At 34.4% G+C, this 24,953-nt stretch overlaps 1 protein-coding gene across 1 annotated transcript in view; it reads left to right on the forward strand.

Annotated features, from left to right (window-relative positions):
* TLL1 (tolloid like 1) overlaps positions 1 to 24,953 on the forward strand; it is a 136,954-nt gene that overhangs the window by 65,875 nt on the left and 46,126 nt on the right. Inside the window, exons 10-12 of the mRNA XM_040625543.1 lie at positions 11,800 to 11,902; positions 14,091 to 14,207; positions 15,411 to 15,556. Coding sequence (XP_040481477.1) covers positions 11,800 to 11,902; positions 14,091 to 14,207; positions 15,411 to 15,556 — 366 coding nt within the window. The remainder of the gene's footprint in view (positions 1 to 11,799; positions 11,903 to 14,090; positions 14,208 to 15,410; positions 15,557 to 24,953) is intronic.

Below are 24,953 nucleotides of genomic sequence, written 5' to 3' on the forward strand. Positions count from 1 at the left end.
ATGAGCAAATAAAGTGAATTAAGTGGTCAACGAACAACACTAACTCATTTTTCATTCTTGTGTTTTTATTAGTTTCTTTTTGTTTTAAGTTTGAGTTTATTGTGCTGTTCTTTAGTTGGCAGTTTAACTCACTAATTTTAATACAAAAAGCTATAAATTTCCTTCTAGGAACTACTTTTTCTGAATTTTACCAACCTGACGTACAGTATTTTTGCTATTTTTCAATTTTCATTATCTTCTTTGTCTCTTATTATTTCTTCTCAATCAACATATTTTTTGGTAACATATATTTTCTTATTTGCAAACATACATTTTTTCCCCAACCATCCCTTTCTTGTTAATTTCTCCTTTAGTCACTTCTGGTGAGAGACTGTACTCTGTAAGATGTCAGTCTTTGAAATATTTTGAGGCTGGCAGTATGACCTTGCAAGGGACCAGTCTTCATAAAGAATAATCATTGCTTTAAAGCTGGGGCACCTGGGTGGCTCAGTCAGTTAAAAGTCCGACTTGATTTTGGCTCAAGTCATGATCTCACATCTTGAGATTGAGCTCCACGTCCTGCTCCATGCTGGGTGTGGAACCTGCTTAGAATTCTCTCTCTTTCCCTCTCCCTCTGCCCCTGCCTCCACTCTCTAAATAAACAAACAAACAAACAAACAAACAAATAAATAAATAAATCAAATCTTAAAAAGGAAAACAAAATGTGTTTTGTGCAGTAGCTGGGTGCAAAGCTCTCTATGCATTAGTCTTTTTAATTTTGGAGTGTATATTTTCTCGATTGTTTTTTACTTTGTCAAATAGAAAGGTATATTAATATTTGTCACTATTTGGTGGATTTATTAATTTCTCTTTATTTTAAAGATTTTATTTTAAAAATATTTTATTTTTTAATTTTATTTTATTTTAAAAATAAATATTATATTTATATTTATGTATATTTAAAATGTTTTTATTCTATATTATTATATACATATTATGTTTAGAATATAACATCTTTCTGATGGTTAAANTGTTATTGTATACTGTATTTCTTTATTTCTAGTCATGATTTAGGTACTCTATTTTTTCTGATATTAAGAAAACTACACATTCTTTTGAATATTCTTGCCTGGTTATATCTTCATCTTGCTTTATACATTTAGTTGTTCTGTGGTCTTGTGTCCCAGGTGTGTCCCTTATAGACAGCAAATAGTTTGGTTTTATTTTTTATTTAATTCATGGTGGTTAGTTTGTCTTTCGTGTTTATTACAGTTACATTTTTTTGTGATTTCTGATGTATTATTTTTCTTGTTTGCATTCTCTATGTCCCACTTTGTTTCTTTTGTTTTACTATTTTGCCTTTTTATGTATTGAATTTATGGGTTTTTTTCCTCATTTCACTTATTTTCTGTCTATTGGTTTGGAAGTTTTAAATGTATATTCTATTATTTGGTACCCTTTTTCTACCGGCCTTCTTAATGAAGTCATATGTAAGTGGTGTCCTTACCCTTCTCCCAAACTATAAAAAGATGCCAAAAAACAAAAAAGGTTACTTGTTATCTTCATTTTATATGCTATTATTTAGTATTTCTCTTCAAGTTTGTTTCATCTGGACAAAAATGAGATATTACTATTGTTTTTTGCACTTAACATTTGTTAAGCTATACACAGATATTTACCAATTTTTTTTTTACTATGGTAAAAAACATGTAAAATTTACTGTCTTAACCATTTTTAAGTGTACAGTTCAATAGTGTTAAGTACATTCACATTGTTGTGAGGCAGATCTCCAGAACTTTTCCATTTTGCAAAACTGAGACTCCATACCCATTCATGTCCATTTTCCCTACCCCTTGGCCCCTGGGAACCACCATTCTACTTTCTGTTTCTATGAATTTTATTACTTTCCATACCTCTCCTAGGTTGGAGCATACAGCATTTGTTTTCTCGTGACTGGCTTCTTTCATTTAGCATAATGGTCTCAAGGTTTAAATCATGTTTTAACATGTGACAGGATTTTCTTCCTTTTTAAGGCTGAATGATATTCCACTGTATGTGTAGACCACCACATTTGTTTATCCATTCACCCATTGATAGACATTGATAGAGTTGCTTCCACCTTTTAGCTATTGTGACTAGTGCTACTACGAGCATAAGTATGCACATATCTCTTCAAGACAGTCCTTTCAATATGTGGATGCATACCCTGAAATGGGATTGCTGGATAATTTGGTAGTTCTGGGTTTAATTTTTTGAAGAACTTCCATATTGTTTTCCATAGAGATTTCACCATTTCGCAATCCCACCAGCAATGTAGAAGGGCTTCAAATTCTCCACATCTTCACAAATATATAGTATTTTGGTTTTTTTTGATATTTGACATCCTAATGGGTGAGAGGTGATATCTCATTGTGGATTTGATTTGCATTTCTCTGATGATTAGTGATGTCGACCATCTTTTCATATGCTTCTTGGCCACTTGTATATCATTTTTGAGAAATGTATCTTCAAGTGTCTTGCCCATTTTTTAGTTGGATAATTTTATTTTTTCTTGTGGAATTATAGGAGTTCATTACATAGTTTGGCTATTAACCCCTTATGAGATATATAATTTACAAATACTTTCTTCTTTTCTGTAGTTGCCTTTTTACTCTGTTGATTGCTTTGCAAAAGCTTTTTAGTTTGATGTAGTACCACTTAACTGTTTTTGCTTTTTTTTTTTTTTTTTTTGGCCTTTGTTTTTTTTTTGGCCTGTGCTTTTGTGCCATATCTGAGAAATCATTGCCAGTTCCAATATCATGAAGCTTTTCCTCTATGCTTTCTTCTAGTTGTATAGTTTTGGGTTTTACATTTAGGTCTTTAAATCTTTGTTGAATTAATTTTTGTGTAGGGCTTAAGGTAAAGGACTGACTCCATTCTCTTGTACGTGGGTCTCCATTCCCAACAGCATTTGTCTGAAGATTCACCAAATATTTTTATTCATTATTTCTTCTCATATCTCAGACTTCTATTAAGGCTCATTTTGTCCTGCCTATAGTTAATCCTTAAGCTATTTTTTTAATTAGCATATTTTGCTAGTACTGTTCCTGTCTGAAAATGTGGATTTTTTTTTTTACTTGAATTCATGATAATGGAATTTCACTGAATATAATTGGCTATATACTTAACTTTGTTAATCAAAACTTGAAGAAATACTTTCATTTGAAATATTTCTTAATGTAGAATCCTGGAAATTGAAAATATCAAAAGTGATTTAATGAGCACTAAAAATTGAATAAGTTATAACCATATAAAATAAGTTTATAGAAGTTATTATAAAATGATGCTGCTGGCAGAGGATTTCTCAAGGCAGTTTTTTCAAATTCTAAAATCTCAGATTTCTCCCATGTAATAAAGTGTATTACAAGTGCATTGCATAACAATGTGTAGTCTCTTCATTTTTTTTTCTCTCTCTTCATTTATTTTACTAAACTCATAAAATTCTGATAGGCATACCTTACATAACACAAGTGAAAAAATTATCAAGTGCCTTACATATGGATATAAACACATGGATGTTACATAAATTTAATCAAATGAGAGCAAGTTATAAATTTATAAATTTGAAAGTGTTTTGGTTCAGTATTATGAGGGTATTTGAATATTATAAAATATGTTACTTTGTCAAATAATAGTATCAAAATGAAGAAAAGCTGTCTAAAATTTCGTAAATACTAGTAACACTAGATTCAGTATGTATATTTAATGATAACCTGATGGATTAGGACTAGGAGGACTTTTTTTCAATTTCAATTTTTTTCAATAAGGGACTTATATTTATTATCTACTATGGCAGGCACTGCATTAAACTGCTCACACTCCATTAAGTTTAGTATTATAATTATCTCTGTTTTATATATGAAGAAATTGAACTTAAGAAAGGATTGAGGAAACTGCCTAGTACCACACAGCTTGCATTTGGCAGAACTAATCATTAAATTTTTCTTTAGTTATAGAGAATATGTTTTCTCTTCTCAAAAATTCAGAAGAATGAACTAAAAAATGACACTTAAGCTGATCAAATAAAAACAAATATTAAGATATATTGGGTTTTTAGAAAACTGAAGACTTTATTGTGGAACTAAAACACAATAACATATCATGTAGGGGATGTAACATATCATATGCCAGGATGTATTATAAATTATCAGTTTTTCCCAAATTAATGTATAGTTTTAAAGGAATGCCAATAAATTTCCAATAGATTTTTGTTTTATACCCAGACCCAGTTTTTCCAGAGGTTATTTATAAAATAACAAGAGTCAGAAAAACCAAGGCAAATTAGAAAAAAATTGATGAAGGAAAGTGGATTGCACCGTAAGATAGCAGAAAGATGTTAAGCTGCTTCAGTAATTCATGTTCATATTCTGTGGTATGTGTTATAGGCTTCTGAATCAATGGGACAAACTAAAAAGACCAGAATTATGCCTGAGGGCTTAAAGACTTTTGTCATATATTTGTTTATAAAGATGATCTTTCTTTCTTTCTTTCTTGAGAGAGAGATGAGTGGGGGAGGGCAGGGGAGAGGGAGAGAGAGAGAATCTCAAGAAGACTCCATGGCCAGCACAGAGCCCACTGTGGGGTTCGATCTCAGGACCCTAAAATCATGACCTGAGCTGAAATCAATAGTCAGATGCTTAATCTACTGAGCCATCCAGGCGCCTCTATAAAGATGATTTTTCAGATAAATTGGGGAAAGGATTTTCAATAAATAATAAATCATTTTTATGTATTTGCACAAAAATTAAAGTTTTACTTCGTATTTTTCTGAGGAAAACAAGTGATTTGGTTTTTGTTTTCTGGAAAGGATGTGTTGGGTACCTAAATCAAAAATAACAAAATGCAAAACAATTTATTAAAATAATTACATTAAAAAATTTCTTTTTATCAATACAAAGTCACAAATAAAAATCAAAATGAGAGAACATTGGTTTTATGCATACAGAAGGAGCTATTTTAAATTAATAAGTAAAGATTAACACCCCATTCACAAATGACTGAGAAAGCAAAACATTTATTGAAGTATCAGTACAAAGAGGTATTTAATTAGTATAGAAATTGTTTACTTTCAGTCTTTATCGAAGAAATGCTTTTTGAATCAACAATGATGTGTTATATTTTACCCACAAAGATGGAATAGAATGATAATATCAAATGATAGTAAGGATACAGAGCTTCTGAAAATAATAGTGGAAATATCATTTCTGAAGGACTTTGGTAATCTTCATCATATTTTGAAAAATGTGCCTGCACTTTAGCCCAGAGATTTATTCTAGAGAAATTATTTGAGTCTGTGCAGAGGTAGTTATGTATAATAATGAAAAATTGGAAACAAATTAAATTTAGAAAACCAAAAGTAACATTGATTTGAGAAAATGTTTTCAATATATTGGGAAATTTAATAAGCAGGTTAAAAATCATAGGCATGAAAAGACCTAATTTTTAAATTACGTATGTTAGAGACAGAATTATGGAAGAATAAATACTAAAACAATGCTTATTTCTCCCTGGTGGGTTTATGGGTAGGTTTTATTTCTTCTTCCTTTAATTTTCTACAATAAGCATGTATTATTTTATATAGGAAGAATAGTCTTTTGAAAAAGTAAGTTTATTATTTTACAACAGTGTAAATGTACTTATCACCATAAAACTGTACCCTTAAAAGGGATTAAAAGGGTAAGTTTTATATGTATATTTATTTTACCACAATAAAAAAGAAAGAAGATTGCCAATTTACATGTATGTCTTTTTGGAGTTGAACTTCCCAAGGTAAAAACAGAGTCCTGTCCAATGTAAGACTGTCGATGTTGTGCACGCTGGTAACAGTCCAGAATGTGCAGCCGAGAATGTAGCTCTGAGCTGATAGAATTATGCACTATTGATTCTTTCATCTCTCAGAACTGATTGACCTTTTAACAAGGGTAGGTTGCTTTTGTCTTGAATAGAGTTAATATTTTTTTTCTTTTCCTGTATAACCCAATTAAGAGCTATCATTTAACTGCTTTCATTTTGCAAAAACTTCTTTTTAATCACTCATCTATGCTTTACACATATGGGGTCAATTCACAATATAGTGTTTCTATTGCCAAAGGCACCTCTTAAATTTAGCAATTAGTATGTAGATAAATCTTTGAGTCCATTTAAAAAAATGTATCTGCTGGTGTGTGAAAGAAATCTTTGCTATCAAGAACTTATAAACGTAGAGCAAGAGCAAGGTCCAGTAATATAATAGCCAAACTCTGAAAAATCACTGAAGAAAGTGAGATGGAATTGCTGAGATAGGAGAACTCAGATCTTGTTGGGAGATGTAGGCCTTTGATAAAGACTTTGAAAGGTGTGAAGAGATTCCAGAAACAGGGAAGGAGAGAGTGGTATCCCAGGAAGAATTACATAGGCTTGGACTAAAGGAGTGCTGGAATTGGGGGTACTTTTCCAGGGCACACCAGCAAGAAGTCAGGGATGGGTAGGATGAAGATTCTGTTTGAGGTAGTGCAAGATGAGGCAGCAGAGGTGGGTTATGACCCTAGAGTCATGATGCCCAGGATTAGAAATTTACAGTGAGTTGTGTGTGAAGCCACTGGTGCTCAACTTTCATGGGATAAAAGTGGTCATTTAGGATAAGATAAATTGGAGATGAGTGAAACTGAAAACCAAAGTACAGTTTGTGAGGGGCGCCTGGGTGGCTCAGTTGGCTCAGCGTCTGCCTTTGGCTCAGGTCATGATCCCAGGATCCTGGGATTGAGAGCCATATCTGGCTCAATGCTCAATGGGGAGCCTACTTTTCCCTCTGCCTGCTGCTCCCCCGGCTTGTGCTCTCTCTCTCTGACAAATAAGTAAATACAAATTTAAAAAAATAATAACAAAGTACAACTTGTGAAACTATTGCAGTTAATTCAAAGAAGTATGGAGAGCATGGTCAGTGAAAACAGAAGGAGAACATTATTAGGGGAACTGCAGAAGTTGAAATTGATTAGGTATAGGGGTGGAGTGGGGATTAAGGAAAAGAAGTATGAAAAATGTTCCTGTGAGCAGTTGGTGATGACACACCAAAATTTCAAAATCCAGGTGTCATCATGTAATTTTAAGCAGAGAAATTACTTTTATAGCATAATCCAATTCCTGTTTTTCACTTGTCATATAATAAATCCCTGATGGAATTAGAGATCTACCTGAGTCATACAGCTAGTCTGTTGTAAGGCAGGTACTTGAACCAAGGCCCCAGGTTCTCCTTCTATTCTTTAGATTTTAGAGTAAGAATCCCTTACTTTTTAACATGTTGATTTTCTGGTGAAACCTGAAAATTAGGCTGATGTTTTTATGTTCCCAGCATAGTTGGATTAAGTAAATTGGGCTAATACTTTTATTTTTTCATAACTGTCTTCAGGATTTATATTGTGAGGGATGCCTGAATATATACCCTGAAAACAGTAATACATGAGAATCTTAACAATGCTTTCAGATTACCTTGGTGGTTTTCTAACATTATCCAATTAAATCCTTCTGATTTAACTCTGCTGAGATCACTTGATATTATGGCCTCCAGGGGTTGACAGTATGGAAATATGTTCCAACTAAGAAAGTTTAAGTAAGCAAGCAAACCGAGAAGCTAGAACTTAAACCCAGGCTTTCTGATTCCCAATCATAAATAGCTTCTATTGCAGGAAAAGATGTAAATTTTTCCCTTTAGCAGGATACAATTCTGAGCGGAACAAAAGCTTAATGATCAATTATTCCATGAGTTGGCAATTTTTTCTGGAAAGGATATACCGCAAATACTTTTGGCTTTGCAGGTGATATAGTTTGTTTCAAATGTTCAATTCTACTGTATTGCAAAAGTAATCATAGACAATATGTAAAAGAATGGGTCCAACAAACCTTTCTTTATAAAAACTGGCCAAAGGCTGGATTTGACCCATACAATATAGTTTATTGATCTTCTCACCTCTAGTCTTATTCCTGAGAAGAAAACTGGAGTCCCCTAGAGATTATTAGGCTTGTTTAAGCTTCTTTTGGCAGGAACCCAGAAATCTATTTTATTTTACTGCTTTTGATTCTAATATCTCTTTCTAAAGAGCCACTTAATAATATCAGTCTAATCGAAGATTTGTATCTTGCCCATCTTCAGACTGTAAGACAAATTCTAATTGGTCTTCTGTGGTGCTCATGGAATTAGTTTATATAGTCAGTAATGTCTTAATTGTGTTGACGGTAGTTTTTTGATTATATTTTTCAATAGAGATTTGCCGACATCCAGTCCCTTGACTGTTGGTCTGTCTTTCTTCCAGATTCTGCACTCTGTGGCACTCTGCAGGACTGTATAACAAAGTTTTAATAAGTAAACTCCACAGCGATTGTATCAATTTCACTTTTCAGAAGAGCAACTAAGATTTATAGCAGATCACGGGAAATCTTAGACTTGTTTCCTTGTATCTCCTTCAATCTTATGTTCCAAGGGAGCCATGATGAATTTTAAATTGATAATGGTAAATTGATACTTACCATAAGAAATAAACATTTATATAATTGTGCCAGTTAGTTTTTATTTTGTCATTCTTTAAAAAAGATGCAACATATTTACACAACATAGCATAATTTAAGACAACCAAATATTTTCCAAGTGCTTTTGATTTGTAATTCAAGTTGATTGTGCTAGCAACCTTAGTCAAAGGCCAGCATTTTACTTCTGTGTCAGAGCCCTAAGATTTGATTTTAGAAAACCTATCTTTATTACATTTTCTGCTTCTAAAGGACTCTGTGTTTTATATTAAAATAGGCCAGTTTTGTTCCTCCACGGTGCTTGGCGTTTAAAATAGAAGATTAAAAGCAAGATAGGAAACTTTTCTGTTTAGAGTTATCCCCCTTCCAACCGTGTGTGTGAGTGTGTTTGTGTGTGTGTGTGTTCCAAACTTCAAATATTAACTGCTTGTTAGCAATCCAACCACATTGTTTAAATTGTAAATACAATTTGATGATATCCATACTTCCAATTTAGCTGATTTTTTTTTCCCTCATAGAAGAGGAAGTGAAACTATTTTCACACCATTATAAAACTCACCTTTAAATCCAAGAGGGAAGCCACACAATGAGCCTTGGGGTCTACCGTTTGTGTCTAAATTCTAGTTTTTCCATCCCTGCTATAATAACTGAGTTCTTGTACGATCGTGTAGATTCGAATCCCTGGTGGTTGTAAGAGAGAAAACAAATGCAGGATGAAACCTAGGATCAGGCAGTGGTAGTCCTCCCCATTTAAACAGGCTTAAAGTAAATACAAAGTTAAGGAGAAAAACCAGAAATTATTTCCCAATGATGTTGTAAGAATAACCTAATATTTCATTGGTATTCAGAGATGGAGAAGAAAACGTATTGGGAACTTCAAAAAAATTGTTTAGAAACTATGCATTTTAATAATCAAGTGTTGAGGATTACTGCAAAAGAAAGAAAAAAATTGAATATTGTGGAAAAATTTTAAACATTTTTGAGACTGGTAAAATTTGGTGAAGGAATTGGGGCGCCTGGGTGGCACAGCGGTTAAGCGTCTGCCTTCGGCTCAGGGCGTGATCCCGGCGTTGTGGGATCGAGCCCCACATCAGGCTCCTCTGCTATGAGCCTGCTTCTTCCTCTCCCACTTCCCCTGCTTGTGTTCCCTCTCTCGCTGGCTGTCTCTATCTCTGTCAAATAAATAAATAAAATCTTTAAAAAAAAAATTTGGTGAAGGAAAAGAAAAACAAAGGAAAAGAGAAACTATAAATAGAGTGAACAGAAACAAATGAACAATTTAATTTTATTTTTTTAAGATTTATTTATTTATTTGAGAGAGAGAAAGAGCACAGGAGTGGGAGGAGCAGAGGGAGACTGAGAGAGAGAGACTCTCAAGCAGGCTCCACACCCAGTGGGGAGTTCGAGGCATGAGATCATGACCTGAGCCAAAACCAAGAGTCAGAAGCTCACTGACTGCACCACCCAGGCGCCCCAACAATTTTATTAAACAAGTTATGCTACACAGATTGTATTACATTAAAAAGCAAAACAAAACAATGTGCCTCTATTTTCACATCCTTGGTAGATTTCATCTCTTTGGAATCAAGAAAGTACATGTTTAAAGAAACTGAAAAAAGTTGAATTTAATGGTGAAATGTTAATGCCATTTGACTTTCATTATAGTTCGATAAAGTCTTAGTTTCTATCTCTATAAAATAATTATTTACACGGCAATTATAACCAGCTTTGGTGTGCAGTTTCTTGGATGACCATTGTTGCTGAGTTGTAAGACACCAGGAGCAATGTTTATTGTTATGCTGTATCTTCCTTCTCGTAAGAAGTAAGCTAGTTAAGGATTGACTTGCCCTAATTAGTACTTATGGTTCTGTTAAGTATTGTGTTCAAGAAAGGCGGGAAGGTATGTTTTCTTTTCTTCTCTTTTTAAAGATTTTATTTATTTATTTGAGAGACAGAGAGTGAGAGAGTACATGTGGAGGGGGGGAAGTGCAGAAGAAGAAGCAGACTCCCGGCTGAGCAGGGAGCCCCATTTGGGACTCAATCCCAGGACCCCGGGATCATGACCTGAGCTGAAGGCAGATGCTTAACCAACTGAGCCACCCAGGCGCCCCGAAGTGTATGTTTTCTAACACAAAAATGGTAGCACTTTTCTGGAATATGGATTCAGCAATGATGGATTATATATATATTTTACTCTGTTCTTGAGCTTGACAGTTCTCTTAATTATAAATTCAAACTTATATTGTTACCAAAGGATTCTATAAATATTGTTACAAACTATAGTTTTATATTAGAAGCATTTATTTAAATACTCATAATTTGTTGCTTTAGGCCAAAGTCCATTGCAGCTTCCAGAGTAAAAAACAGGTTCACCTCACACCTTAAGCATCTTAGATGTTTTCAGCAGAATAGAGTTAGAATGAGTTTTTGAATATTAAAAGAAACCTAATTTCCAAATGAATTTTCTTCAGATAGGTATATTTCTCACGCTACTTTGGATCTACTTTTGGTGTAATCAAGTAGAAAAAGAGTTAATTATTTGAAAAATAAGTCTTTTTATAAAGCAGTAAGAAAATTGTCTTTCCTAGAGTTGTTCTTGAATTATCTGAATTATCTTAACAAAAAGCAGCATCATTTCAAAGCAAAGTGCAGAATAAGGGGTCATGTGCAAGATCTTATAACTTGAGAGGTCCTTGAGTATATATTCTTGGATCTAGAGAGGCATAGTGACATCTGCCTTTGATTAGAGTTACATGGATAAATTCAAATTTTAGAGCTGTATTTAAAACATTTCAACATACACAATGATATTATGTTCTTGAAATATGGCACATGGTGGTAATTTTTAATATAATTATACATGTCTGACTGGTTGTCTTTGAAATAAATTATTAAAAAGAAGACATTCATGGCAAAATCAGAATTCTCATGGTTTAAGTCATGTTTATCTTAAATTAAAAATAAACTCTTTGAATAAAGATTCCTGTTGGTTTTGCAATTGTTTAAATTACCTTTATAGAAACTTTGGTTTAATAGCTGAAATGTTTAGTTTAACTACTGACATTGTGCTCCTATTTGTCAAACATTAATGAGAATGAGAAAATATTTTCTTTTTTTTGAGATGTTTATGAAAACTTATTAAGGGACTACCAACAGGAAAAAAAAATAAGAATTAACTATGAATCTGTCTTCATAGCAGTCCTGGGTACCTCATCTCCAGGAATCAGATTACCATGTGCAGTTACAATCATTTTACTCTTTGTGTCATTTTGCTCCGATTTGCAGATTGTTTTAAATTTTACCACAATGGACCTATACAAAAGCAGTTTGTGCTGGTATGACTACATTGAAGTGAGAGATGGGTACTGGAGGAAATCACCTCTCCTTGGTAAGAGACTTTACCTCCTATGTGAGCATGAATCTAGTCTGTCCTTGAAAGTAAATTCTTTCAAGAGTCATCTTAGACTTAAAAATGTATGTGGCCCACATTTTAATTTTTATTATACTCTTATTCAACCACCGCAAAATACAGACAGATAAATAGAGAGATTGATTTTAAGCTAGCTTAAATTATGAGGAAATACTTGGATCTAAACGGATGTTTTGGAATAGTCTCCACATATATTTTTAATTTGATAATCATCGCTTTAGTGAGAAAACCAGATGAATGATGTGGGTGCGCGTGTATGTGTTTTGTTTTGTTGGCTGAGGCAGCAGAATGTGAGCCGCCAGGTCCGTGTTTGGTAGCTGGTTTCTTCTGCCACCCATGTTAGCGCTCACTGTGGACGTCACGGTTGTGCCTCTCAGAGAGTTTTTGTGGCTGAGAAGAAGCATTTGTACTTTGTGTCGTAAACTGGAGCTCAGATTCGGTGCTCACAAAAGTCTGGTGCCAACGCTTAACCACAGACCACACCATTAACTTGCATGAGGCACTTTACTGTTGCCCTCTGTTTTACTTAAAGGTGAGAGCTGTTGTGAGCGTGTAAGCATCTACTCTAATATTGATTTTTTCTTGTTGAAATGGCAACTTTTCCTTTATTTTAGAGGTAGCTTTGCTCAGTTGTGTTTATGTGCCATTCAGATCTTCTTTTTTTCTTAACATCCAAAATCCGCTGAATGGACTCTGTTGTATAAAAGTCTTAGGAAGTCCAAGAATGTTTAAACCTAAATAAAAATAGAGTAGAACGAATGTGATAAGTCAGGGCGAGGAAAACATTGTCTTGAACACGGCGTTTCTTAGCCTCGGTGAAGCAATCTGTAATATATGTATATGTGTTCCAAAGAAAATATTTCATTAAATTCATATTGAAGAACCAAATCTCAAGCCGAATAGTGGAGCACACTTCTTTTTGGAACCCCAGCAGCCTTACCTGCTTCGGCGTATAGTGGGCCAACAGACTGCTTCAGTCTGGTCGTCGTCTTCATGGGGAAAATTTTCCCCACTATTTCCCCTGAGACCTGTTCCCTGAAGTGTACCTGTCAGACACGAAGCATCAGGATCACTTGTTAGACGGGTAGAAATTCAGGCTCCATTCCATACTTTCTGAATTAGAGACTGTATTTTAACAGACTCCCTGGCATTTCATATGCACATTACGGTTTAAGAAACATTGCTCTCTTTTGCATGCCCTTAATTTACTTTGCCATTTAGGAAGACATGTCACCTGTTGACTGTTAGTATGAATTTGTTTTAAGTCACTACCACTTTTCATATACTGAAACTATGTATGACATCACTACCGGGAGCACACAGAAATGGATGGCAATGTATTATTGTTGGTAAAATTATTTCATGTGGGTTGCCAGATTTAACCATTTTGTCATCATATGGAAATTTAAAGCATAGTGGAAGACACGCAGTTAGCCAATATAGATTTATGGGAGGTTGAGGGAAGACAGAAGGAATGACAGGTAATTATTATATTTATTTGGTATTATACTTGCCTGTGGATACATAATTAGAGAACAATCAGAACTCACGAGCAAGTCTTCAGGTCCTGTTTGCCATCCTGCCGACTGCACTACAGATGATGACTTTATACGTGGGATGGAATGTATGCAGTACTGTAAGACCCCCGGAGCAGCATGTGGGTCTCCCTGATGGGTCCTCACCAAGCCCCACAGGACAAAGAACTCCGCTTTGGGCTGAGACGCATCCCTAACCAAGTTGTTCCTCTGCAAGGACCGGTCTAACAATTGGAGCCAGTTTCTCAGGATCACTGTACTTTTTTCCTTTCTCTATGAAAGAATATTCCCTACCTTGCTGTATCATGTGACTTTTTACAAATATATCTTTAGCACTAGCTGTTTCTTAATTCTGTAGACAATAACTGACATCAGTCTGTTAATCTCAGAATGGTATGTTCCAATATTTTATAAATAGATATGAAAAGATTCTTTTATTTATCCGACTTTGTTAAGTAAATACTAAGCATACTTGTAGCTCTAGTTACTTCAGATAGAGCATAGGAACCAAATTGGGTTATATATATATATAAATTTGTAGCTAGTGTGGAAAGCAATTAGAATATAGAGTCATATTTAAGAGTCTCTCTTTATTCTTTTATTTCTTTTAGGTAGATTCTGTGGGGACAAGTTGCCTGAAATTCTTACTTCAACAGACAGCAGAATGTGGATCGAGTTTCGTAGCAGCAGTAACTGGGTGGGAAAAGGCTTTGCAGCGGTCTATGAAGGCAAGTGCCGTTCAGTTTTAGAGATGACCTCCCCTTGCATCTCTTAACAGAAATGTCCTTTCTCTCAATTTCATTAGAATGATTTTGTAACCATATTTTAATTATGAAGTTTTCTAAATCTGTGTTATAATATTCACAAGACTGATTTTTAGGAAAAGTACTCGGTAAAGTTAAATTGCAAGAAGATCCACTTTCCTGGTACCAGTGACATAGTAACATATAAATGTATGTAGGGATGTGGGGGGGGGCGGGGGGCAGGGAATGGCACAAGAGCTCTTAAATTTCCATTGTTTCCATGATAGTATTAAAATGTCATGAAGAAATTATGATTTTTTCCTTTGTACTAAATTTGTGTTCATTTGGTGCCTATGCTGCTGAAATTCTGTTACAGGAAACTGCACAGAAAGTAATTGTGTGCATTTCTGGAGCATGCTTTGTCTAAGTGAGGGAGTCAGCATTCAAGGGAGAATTTACTAGCTGCTTTGTTCTATGCTTCTCTGAAACTAACAAACTGCCATTGTGTGTCCTGGCTTTAAAAATAGCCTTTTTTTTTTTTTTTTTTTTTTGCCAGGTTGTGGGCAGAAGAGACCCTTCTTGTGCCTGCCTCTGCTAGCACAGGGGTTTAGGTAATTTAGAAGACAGGAGATTTCTGCTTCCCTTAAACTTTTAAGTAAACGGAAGCATTTTGTTGTAGAGATTAACTGTAGGGCAGTGAAGAGGATTATGTGGATGGAGCCACAGATGTTGAGCACATGACGGTAGCTCAGCGCCAGAGGCCCAGAGAGTTCTGCGGAGCGTCTCTCTTGATCAGCTATTTTACCTGAGCTCAAAAGACTGTAAGAACCCGTTCAGGGAATCATACAGAATATTGCAGACTACTCTACCACATAGAATACATTCACAAAATCTCACACGGTTTTTAAAAGTTAAAAAAAAAAAAATGCTGTTTTTTGTAAAGATGTAAAGAAACAGTGATAAAAAAATCACATATTCCCGTGCTATTATCTAATATTTATAGTTAACTGACTAGGTTTTACAGCAGTAAATCTAAATATTTACAGCAGTACAGCAGCCAACTTTGATTTTTTATAGCCCGGTCTTTATGTACTCAGCGACAGGCACTGAGCTAAAATGTTATCTCAGAAGAAAATGAAAATGAAATGTCAGGTCTAAGTTTATTTATTTGCTTATTTTCGCCTTCAGCAATCTGTGGAGGTGAGATACGTAAAAATGAAGGACAGATTCAGTCTCCTAATTATCCTGATGACTACAGACCGATGAAGGAATGTGTGTGGAAAATAACAGTGTCAGAAGACTACTATGTTGGATTGACCTTTCAGGCCTTTGAGGTAAAGTCTTTCAGGCACCCTTCACGGAACATATCGTCCATAAATGACAGTGCCATTTAAGGGGATCCTCATTAAATAAGCAAAGAACAGGAGAATCCGCTTTTTAATCAACAAAGAAGCAAAGGATTGCCTATAAAATGTAACATCAAGAGTGAAAGAGGTGTTTTTTTTTTCTTCTTTCTTCTTGTTGCAGACATTTTCAAGAAGATTAAAGTGAGTTTACATTATCTGTGCTATTTGAATTAGAATGTTTGAAGTACTGACAATAGTTTCCTTTGACAAATGCACAGGCTTGTTTCACAAGACTGCTTGAAGAGTCCATTAAATAATAGAACTTTTATTTCTCTTCTAAACGAAGAGGTTAAAAGGTAGACCGCCATCTTTTGTTGTTGTTGTTGTTGTTGTTGTTGTTGTTATGGAGAAAATCCATTTCTCACCTTTTTACCATCATGCAGAAAACTGTTTATATGAGAAATAGAGATTTAAGTGTTTTTAGCTTTTGATTTCATCAAAAATATTTATCAGGGAGGAGGTCAGCACCAACATTACATTATTAGATGCAGGCACAATAAACCAAAGGTTAGTCAGAATTCTGGAGCAAAGTCTGGGTCCTAAACTACCAAGCTGGCTAATGAGTCATTTAATGGGGCTGGGGGAAACTGAGTTAGGGATTGGAAGCCAAGAGATGGAGTACTTTGTCGTGAAATCTGTAGTATGTTTAAATCGAAGAGTCAGTCTAGAAATTGAGACCCCACTGTGAAATGGGAAGGAATGATGAGATGGTGGTGGTAGGTTCAGACAGGGGTTAAAGATCCCGATGTCATAATGGGACATTATTTCTTCACTGATTAGAAGGCTGATTCTCTGTCCAAGCAATCGGAAGGTGGTAGAGAACCCCATCCAGTGCCAGGGTATGCTCGCCCTTGAGGACAGTGAGTGTGTTGGGGTCTCAGTCCGCACGGCAGAAACATCCGGGGAATCCAGGCATTACCTATAAGTCCAGAGAATCTCTCCCCTCCGCCTGCAAGCTGTGTAATATATTTCTTTGGTACTTATCTCTACCCCTTGGCATGTGCCCTTAATTTCCCAGACATACTGCCTTTTATTGTGAACAAATTGTCTTCTCTTACATGATCTTGATGTTGTATTATATGCTTGTGATCATTTTGCATTTTTGGAAACCTTGGTTCTTGAGGTTATTTGATTCATATTTGAATTTGGTTATTTTACCGGATCAATAATATTGCAAACGTTATTCAAATAGACCACCTTCTTGTTAACTGAACTAAAACTGGCTAGGATTCACCTGCTATTTAGACCAAAATAACTGATTCAGTGAAAAATTATCTACCTAATGACTGCATTACTTGTATTTTGTGATGTTGTCCAAATGAATAAGGGAAGAACTGTCTTTCAATATATAATTCAGTGTTTTATGAAATTCTTCTATTGCAGAAGTGATGTCAAAGGGTGCATCTAAAACTACATTCCATGCATCTAAAAACTGAGATACGATTCCTGAGATGCAGAAGGCTTAGCTGGTTTGCAGTTTTTTCTTTAATGCCAATATAGTTACAGTGATATTCTTCAAAACTAGGATAGTGAAAGGACAGGTAGGAAAGATTTACATCTCAGGCACCTAGAACCATGCCTGACACAGAATAGCCGCTTAATAAATATTTGATTGAGGGAATGAATAAATTATTACTAAGATTTGGGATTGGGGAAGAGCCATGTCATGTCTGGCTGACAGTACGTTTTATCCGTTATCTTTAGGTTCTTTGCTTTTCTTCATCTTGCTGTATTTCCTCATGTTTCTTCCTCCTTTTTTCATATACATAAACATATACATATTTAAATATCTGATAGGTCTCTCATTTTCAGATGACCAGAACCAAACCTTTGATTGTTTTGTCCCACTCACTAACTTGCTCTTCTTCAGTCTTCCCAATTTCAGTATTTACTATTTCAGTATGTCACTATTTACTCAAAAAATAGCCCTGATTCCACTTTTTCTCTTAAACCCTGAGGTCAGTCAGGTAACATTTTTCATTTGCACTGTCTTCAACAATGCCCCATACATGACCACTGTATCCCAGCTTTCTGACCCTTACTGTGTTCCCACTGCTGCCCCTTGTCTTAGAACGTGGTGAGAACATCACGTCTCTGCTCTTGCCCTACATACCTGATCCATAGCCGCCAGAGGGATACTTTTACAATATGAGTTATATCATAACACGAGGCTTAAATTCTTTCAGGGTTGGGGGGGCAACCCTGTGGCTTAGTCGGTTAAGTGGCCAACTTCTGATTTTGGCTTAGGTCATGATCTGAGTTGTGAGATCGAGCCCCACATCAGGCTCCATGTTCAGCAGGGATTCTCTCTCTCCTTCTGCCCCTCCTCCTTGGCCCCTCCCCCTGCTTATGTGCTTTCTCTCTCTCTCTAAAATAAATAAATAAATCTTTAAAAAAATCTTTCAGGGGTTTTCTATCACACCTAAAATAAAATCCAGACTCAATGATCATGGACCAAGGCAACCCACAATTGGTCCCAAGCTCCTTCTCACTCCCTCTGAGCCAATCTCTTTGGTCTTCTTTCTCTTCCTTGGAAATACCGAGTTTATTTGGTCTTATACCGTTTGTCACTGATTGTCACTGATGATCTTCTACCTCTAAATCTATGCTTTTATTCCTCTCATTTCATTTGGATCTCTGCTTAATCATTGCCTTCTTAAAAAGTCCTTGCCTGGTAACTCTGCTTAAAATATATTCTTACCTACAAGTCTATAAACCATTATTCTGTTTTATTTTAATTTATTGTACTTACACCTACTGGAATTTATGTTATGGATCTGTTCATTTACATGGCTGCTATCTCTCTCACTAAAATATGATCACTGAAGGGTCTTAACCTATCTTGTCAATCACCATATTTCCAACACCACTAGATGCATGATTAATACATGATGATGGGACGGATGAACAAATGGATGGATTATAGGTAAGAGAGTGTGAGAGTGCGTGATGATTCGTGGGTAGAAATTAATATATCCTTCCTTTATCAAAGATACATAAATTTCCATGCAGAAGGAAACAAGCCTAGATAGCTAAGAAAAGTTTAGTTTATGTAGGACCTGATATGCCATATGGCTCAATTTAGATAGATCCTAGGTTCTAAGAAATTCAGAAGTGACAAGGAATTTAGAGATATTCTAATATATCATCTAAATCTTGTAGATAAGGGAAATGATCTTATGCCATTAACCTACTATCATATAATCAAGCACTAAAACAGCATCAAAATCCAGGTATAATCAATATTCATTATTCATAGATTCTGTATCTGCAAACTTGCCTACTAACTAAAATTTATTTGTAACCCCCAAATCAATACTCATGGTGCTTTCTGGGTCATTCATGGACATGTACAGAGCTGCAAAATATTTGAGTCATCTGACATGCACATCCCCAGCTATGATATGCCTTATGAAGAAAATGTATGTGTTAGATAAACATTGTTCAGGCATGCGTTACAATGCAGTTGGCTGTGAATATTAATGAGTTGGTAACATATATTAAGGTGTTTTTAAACAGAAACACACATAAAACAAGGTTATATATTGATTGGTTGACAAAAGATTTGTGACCAGAAGCTCACAAGAATCTAATTCTGTATTTTCCCAGGAGCCATGAATCAGTATTTACTAATTCGGTGTTTTCAGCAACTTGATGAAACTTAAACACCAGGAATACTGAGAATCAACTGTGTATATGTTTTTAATTTGTTCTAGGGGTCATTAGGTGATTTGTTTCATTTAGTTGATTTGTATCTGTTTATATCAATTTATTTTTATTTACATAATATATTTTCAATCTTTAGCTTTTACATTTTATTTTGAAAATGTATAATTAAAAAAAAGTCCTCAGCACTTCTCAGTGTTTTGTGGTTTTGTCTGACAAAACGTTTTTTTTTTCGTTGATATCAGTCTGCCTTTATTCAAAAACTATTTCCATTTTTGTAACTTTTATTCTCTATGTTACACTCTCCCCTTTCATATAAAAGGGGCTTTAAGATAAATTTGTCCATCATTTTGTTGAAATCTACTGTAAAGACCTTAATAGTTATCTATTATTTATACCTTTCTGTGAATTTGTGTTCTGACTTTATCTCCTCATGCTACTTAGATTTTAATGTGAGTACAGAAAGAAAATCGGAACAAGGGTCTTTGTTAATGAATTTCAGGTATCTTTGAGCAGGAAAGGATACTATCTGGAGGTCAATAGAGTTCTGATACATCTGTAATTATGCCCTTTGGGAAACTTTTTCTTCTCTAGTAGTTACTGACGTATTGCTTCTTAATGCTGGTACTGTGGATTTGTACATGGATGTAGATCATGTCAGAAATCATCTTGGAGTTATTTGTAAAGAAACCTCTATATTACTGTTTGCTTGAGCACTTTCAGTGTGCAGAAATACGGAAGAGAAAAAGTTTGGGAGACTGGAAATGTTTATAGTAACAACTTCAAAGAAATGTCAATAAAGCAGAAAAGAAGTGAAATAAACCCAGAGCTTACTTATGTTTACATTGAATCCCCACATACATTAATTTAAGTGGTATTAAGTTTGAGGTACTTGTCAGCCTTTCTACACACTCTGATTCGGTTATGCTTCCCTTATGAAAATCACAAATGTTTAATAGTCTTATCCATCATTGCTTCAAGCTGCACAACTATAAACTATATGCTAAAGTTCTTATCTTGACACTTTGAGGATTGCCCAACTAAAAGTAATCCTTTAATTCCTTTAAATATTTTATATTGTTTAAGTTAAGTAGTCTTTTAAATGACCCAGGAAGCCAAGACAAAGAGATCTTGATTAGTTAACATTTTTCTGTTTGCCATGTACTGTTTTGGGTGTTTGGCTAAGAATATATATTGGTTGATGACTTAAAAGAGAATTAAGTAGCTCTTCCAATTTATGGCTTAGGCTATAGTTCTACCCTGAAAGATTAGCATGTGTTCATTTAAATAAACTTGCCCAAGGTCACACAGTTCATAATTAGTAGCACTGTGACTGAAATCAATTCCATGGCCTGTACACTCTTCAACCCACGTTCTGGTAGCAGAGGGAGGCATCTATATTCTCTCATATGATTGATACTTTCCCTTTATAACTACCTTCATTTGTGCATTTGTGCTGTTTAACCAACATACATTTGTCAGTCAGGGACACGTCTGTTTTAGTCACCACTGTTCATATACTGCCAAGTGTATATTTTCTGGCAATAGTAAGTTTTCAGTGAATATTTATTAAATTTAAGAGTGAGTTAAAAGTAAGTGTGTCATGAAAGAAAAAAATCGAATGGCAGCATTAAAAAAGCCAAGTCACTTGAAAATAGACCTGATCTAGGCTCATGATTTTCATTGTCAAATGGTTGAATGTACACATTTTCTCTCCATTTTTGAGCTGTAATGATCTATGTGTTAATATTAACTACTATTAAATAATAATCATAAAATAATATTAAATAATAATAATAAAATAATATTAAATAATGAAATATTAAATGTGATAGTAACACATTTTAAAATAATGATCCATTATTAAGCTTTTCTCCTTTTTTTCCAAAATTCCTTTTGTTGATAGCATTATGTCTTAGGCTTTAATGGATTTTTCCCATTATTAAAATTAATTTATTTTTATTTTTGTAATTTTAACAGGAGTGTATGTAGTAGTATACATGTGGGGAATCCACACAGATATGGAAATTCCCCAAATTAATTTTTAATGATGAATGCTAATCTACATTGTCTTTAGTCATACTTTTCTTGAACATTTTTTCCTCCAAAGCAAAAAATAATGACTTTAGCATTGTTCCCTGTGTATGCCATTTTAAATTATATTATTTGTAAAAGTTTAATCATTTATGTAGTTGATTACATTAATTATATTTTAAAACTACATTCTAACAGTCATAGGAGAGGGTTGTTTTCATTATTATAGTAAAATTTAAAAAACATAAAAAAAATTTGCTATCCTAACCATTTTGAAGTGTACAGCTCAGTAGTGTTAAGTACATCCACATTGTGCAACCAGTCTCCAAAACTCTTCATCTTGCAAAACTGAAACTTTATACCCAAAACAACTCCCCTTTCTCCCCTACCCCCAACTCCTGGCAACCATTTTTCTACTTTCTGTCACTATGAATTTGCCTACTCTAGATACTTCATGTAAGTGGAATCATTTAATTCTTGTCTTTTTCTGACCGGCTTGTTTCACTCAGTGTAATATCCGCAAGGTTCATCCTTGTTGGAGCACGTGAAAGGATTTCCTTCCTTTTTAAGGCTGAAGAACATTCATTTTGTTGGCTCATTCATCCACTGATGGACATTTGGATTGCTTCCACCTTTGATTATTGTGAATAATGCTGGTATGACCATGAAGGTACAAATATCTCTATCAGACCCTGCTTTCAGTTCTTCAGATATATTCCCCGAAGTGGGACTGTCAAATCAAATGGAGAATTTTTTCGATCTATTTTTAGTTTTTTCATGGAGTATGGGACAGCTTTTATTGAAATCATTATCTGCAAGTTGTGGAGTCTTCAGAGCTTTTTACAGACAACTACGTAGATGTAATTAAAATTAGATGTAAAATATTTTGTAATATTTATTTGGAAATTTGATTCTAAAATGAAGGCAAAGTGTATGAATGGATCCTAAGCCTGGGCATGGTCCCTTCTTTTGACCACAAAGCTCTGCACTAGTTTGCAGTTTTAGAATGAGAGGCTGACTACTTTAGGTTGCATTTAATTGATTTTAGTTCTTGGTAAATAAACATCACTCAACTTTTTCATGCTTCTTTTCTAACCTGCCAGTAAAGGCATGAGCTCCACATAGTAATGAAATGTAATATTAATCCCTTCTGGCTAATCTTTGTACTCATTCTTCCTTTTTTGTGTGTTTGAATCTCCTTCCAATATCATTTAAATTTCAGTTTCCTAAAAACTGTTCAGAGCTTACTGTCACTTTCCTTGTGTTCTATATGGACATATTAGGTCTGTTTACATTACGATAAACTTGCCACATTTGTATATGGTTTATGCTCTGATTATCTTAAAGTCTGTAATAAATCAGCATCATCCTTATCAAAACATATTTATTATATGTGTAATTGTGCATGACATTGCATTCAGGTTCCAGATATGAACTGTGTCCATGCTGTAACTCAAGAAGAAACTGCTTTTTCTTTTTTTGTTTTTATAAATCATTGACTTTGGTGTTCTTTTTTCTCATGGAGCGTACTGGCAAAACACCAGTGGACTTATCCACTTTTTAGCTTCAATCAGATTTATTTCTATCCCTTCTGTATATCAATTGATGAAGTAATTGATATAGCCGGAGAAAATGTTACATAAATGACACAATTAAAAGAACTCAAACTTTCGTTTGTGTTCACCATCATTACTCTTATGTAGATGGAGTGCTTGCATTGCAATTAGAATTAATGCAGTTCACCTGAAAAATATGTAAAGATCACTGAGGTCATTGATAAGGTATCTAGGAGTGTTGTTGTAAAGGGATAATGCATTTCTAAATATCATAAATTCATATATATGAGCTACATTTTATTTTCTAGGCAGTTGAACAACTGTGCCATTTACTTTGTGAAAATATAGTGTAAATTTTTGTTGAGTTACCCCTAATACAAAGTGCATGGTATTTAATATGTAAGTAATATGTAATTCATAAATAGGTACTGGTAGAAGTAATCCTAAAATTGGCCATTTTTGTGCATTTTACCCATGAAATATTTGCTCTTTATCATATAAAAGATTAAACCTCGAATTTTTTACTAAGTAACCAGCAAATATACAGGTACTTTAACTTAAAATTTAAAGAGATCTATTACATACCTGTTAAAAGAACAGAGTGAGTTTTATGTACAGGGACATATCCATTATCTTATTTCTTTTCAATCACTAAAGAAATACAATTTTGGGGGGGGGGTTTTGGTAGTGTCTGTCTTGTCTTCTTTCTTGTTAATACGGTAATTTTTGAAAGCCATTATCTCCTGAAAATAGTAATTAAAAACCCTTTCTAATTAGTCTTCTTATTTTTTATTCTAGTATGGCTTATAATATGAACCAATTTTATTATTCTTAGTTTACCTGTGAAAAGCAGCTTTTTTCTTTATTGTGTATTCTCACGTCCTTTCTTCTTCTAATTCATTCTTTCCCTTTTCTTCCAAAATGATTCCTGAGTCAGGAGCAGTTCATTCTGTGCTGCTCAGACAGGTGAGGAGAGCTTGCTGAGACCTTTGGTGTTTTCCCTACAGTTTCTCACTAGTTCAGTGGTGCTTATTCTTTTATCAAGTCTATACCTGGAAAGTTTGGGCTATTATTGTATGTGTCCCCTTGACCGAAGAAAGGCCTTTGGCCATCTGGAAATGTTCTCATATTTATAGAGAACTCTGATTTTGAATGGAATATATTAAAGGCTGAGAGAAGATAGCATATAATATAGCTGGTCATTGGCCTTGTCCTCCCTGGTGACTGATTAAGTTACTAGTGTCACCGCTAGCTCTCCCAGGCCATCTCTCTATTTAAACAGCTGTAGTCTTAAAAATATGCTTTACAAATGAAGTACTCTTTATAGTAAACATTTTCCCATTCTTTCCCCTAATTTCACACCGACAAAGAGAATACATTTTTAGGAAAAAAAATAATTTGTAAATCAAACCTAATGAGTACCTACTGACCGTATAAACTTTAAAATTATAAACTTTACTTCCCCACTTCTCATACTTTTCATCTTGTTTCACGTTATCTTTTTCCATAGAATTTTTTGGTTGCTAATATTTTATGATTTCATTATGTATCTTGTTTGTTATCCCTTTGGTCTCTACCCATCAGTAGCATGTAAGGTCCAGGAGGGCGAGGCTCTTTGTTATTTTGCTAAGGGATGCACCCCAAGCAGTGAGAAGAGTGCCTAGCATAGAATAGGCACTGAATATTTGTTGAAGGAGCGAATGAACCCTGATTTGTGGTTGGGAAAAGGGAAGCAGTAAATATAGCAATTAGTTCTAATCTAATCTGTCCTTCAAAATCTGTTGTTTTCTATTTGTCCTTATGCTATCTAATTTGAATATTCTCATTTTTAATGTTTTGACAAATCATGAAATAGAGTCTTCAACCAACTGTATCCAACAGTTTCGTCCATTCGGGTCATGGTCCCATGGAATGAATGTATTCTCTGACAGTCATTTTTTTAATAGAAGAATTCCATAAATTAGTGAATTATATGTTGAATGTGAGTTGACAAGATGTGATACTTCTCACAGTTTATTAATTTTAGATGTCTGTGCTTTCTAGCTTTAAATATCTAAGAGTCAGGGCTA

Source organism: Ursus maritimus, unplaced genomic scaffold, assembly GCF_017311325.1.
Source record: "Ursus maritimus isolate PB19 unplaced genomic scaffold, ASM1731132v1 scaffold_11, whole genome shotgun sequence".
Classification (NCBI taxonomy): Eukaryota; Metazoa; Chordata; class Mammalia; order Carnivora; family Ursidae; genus Ursus; species Ursus maritimus.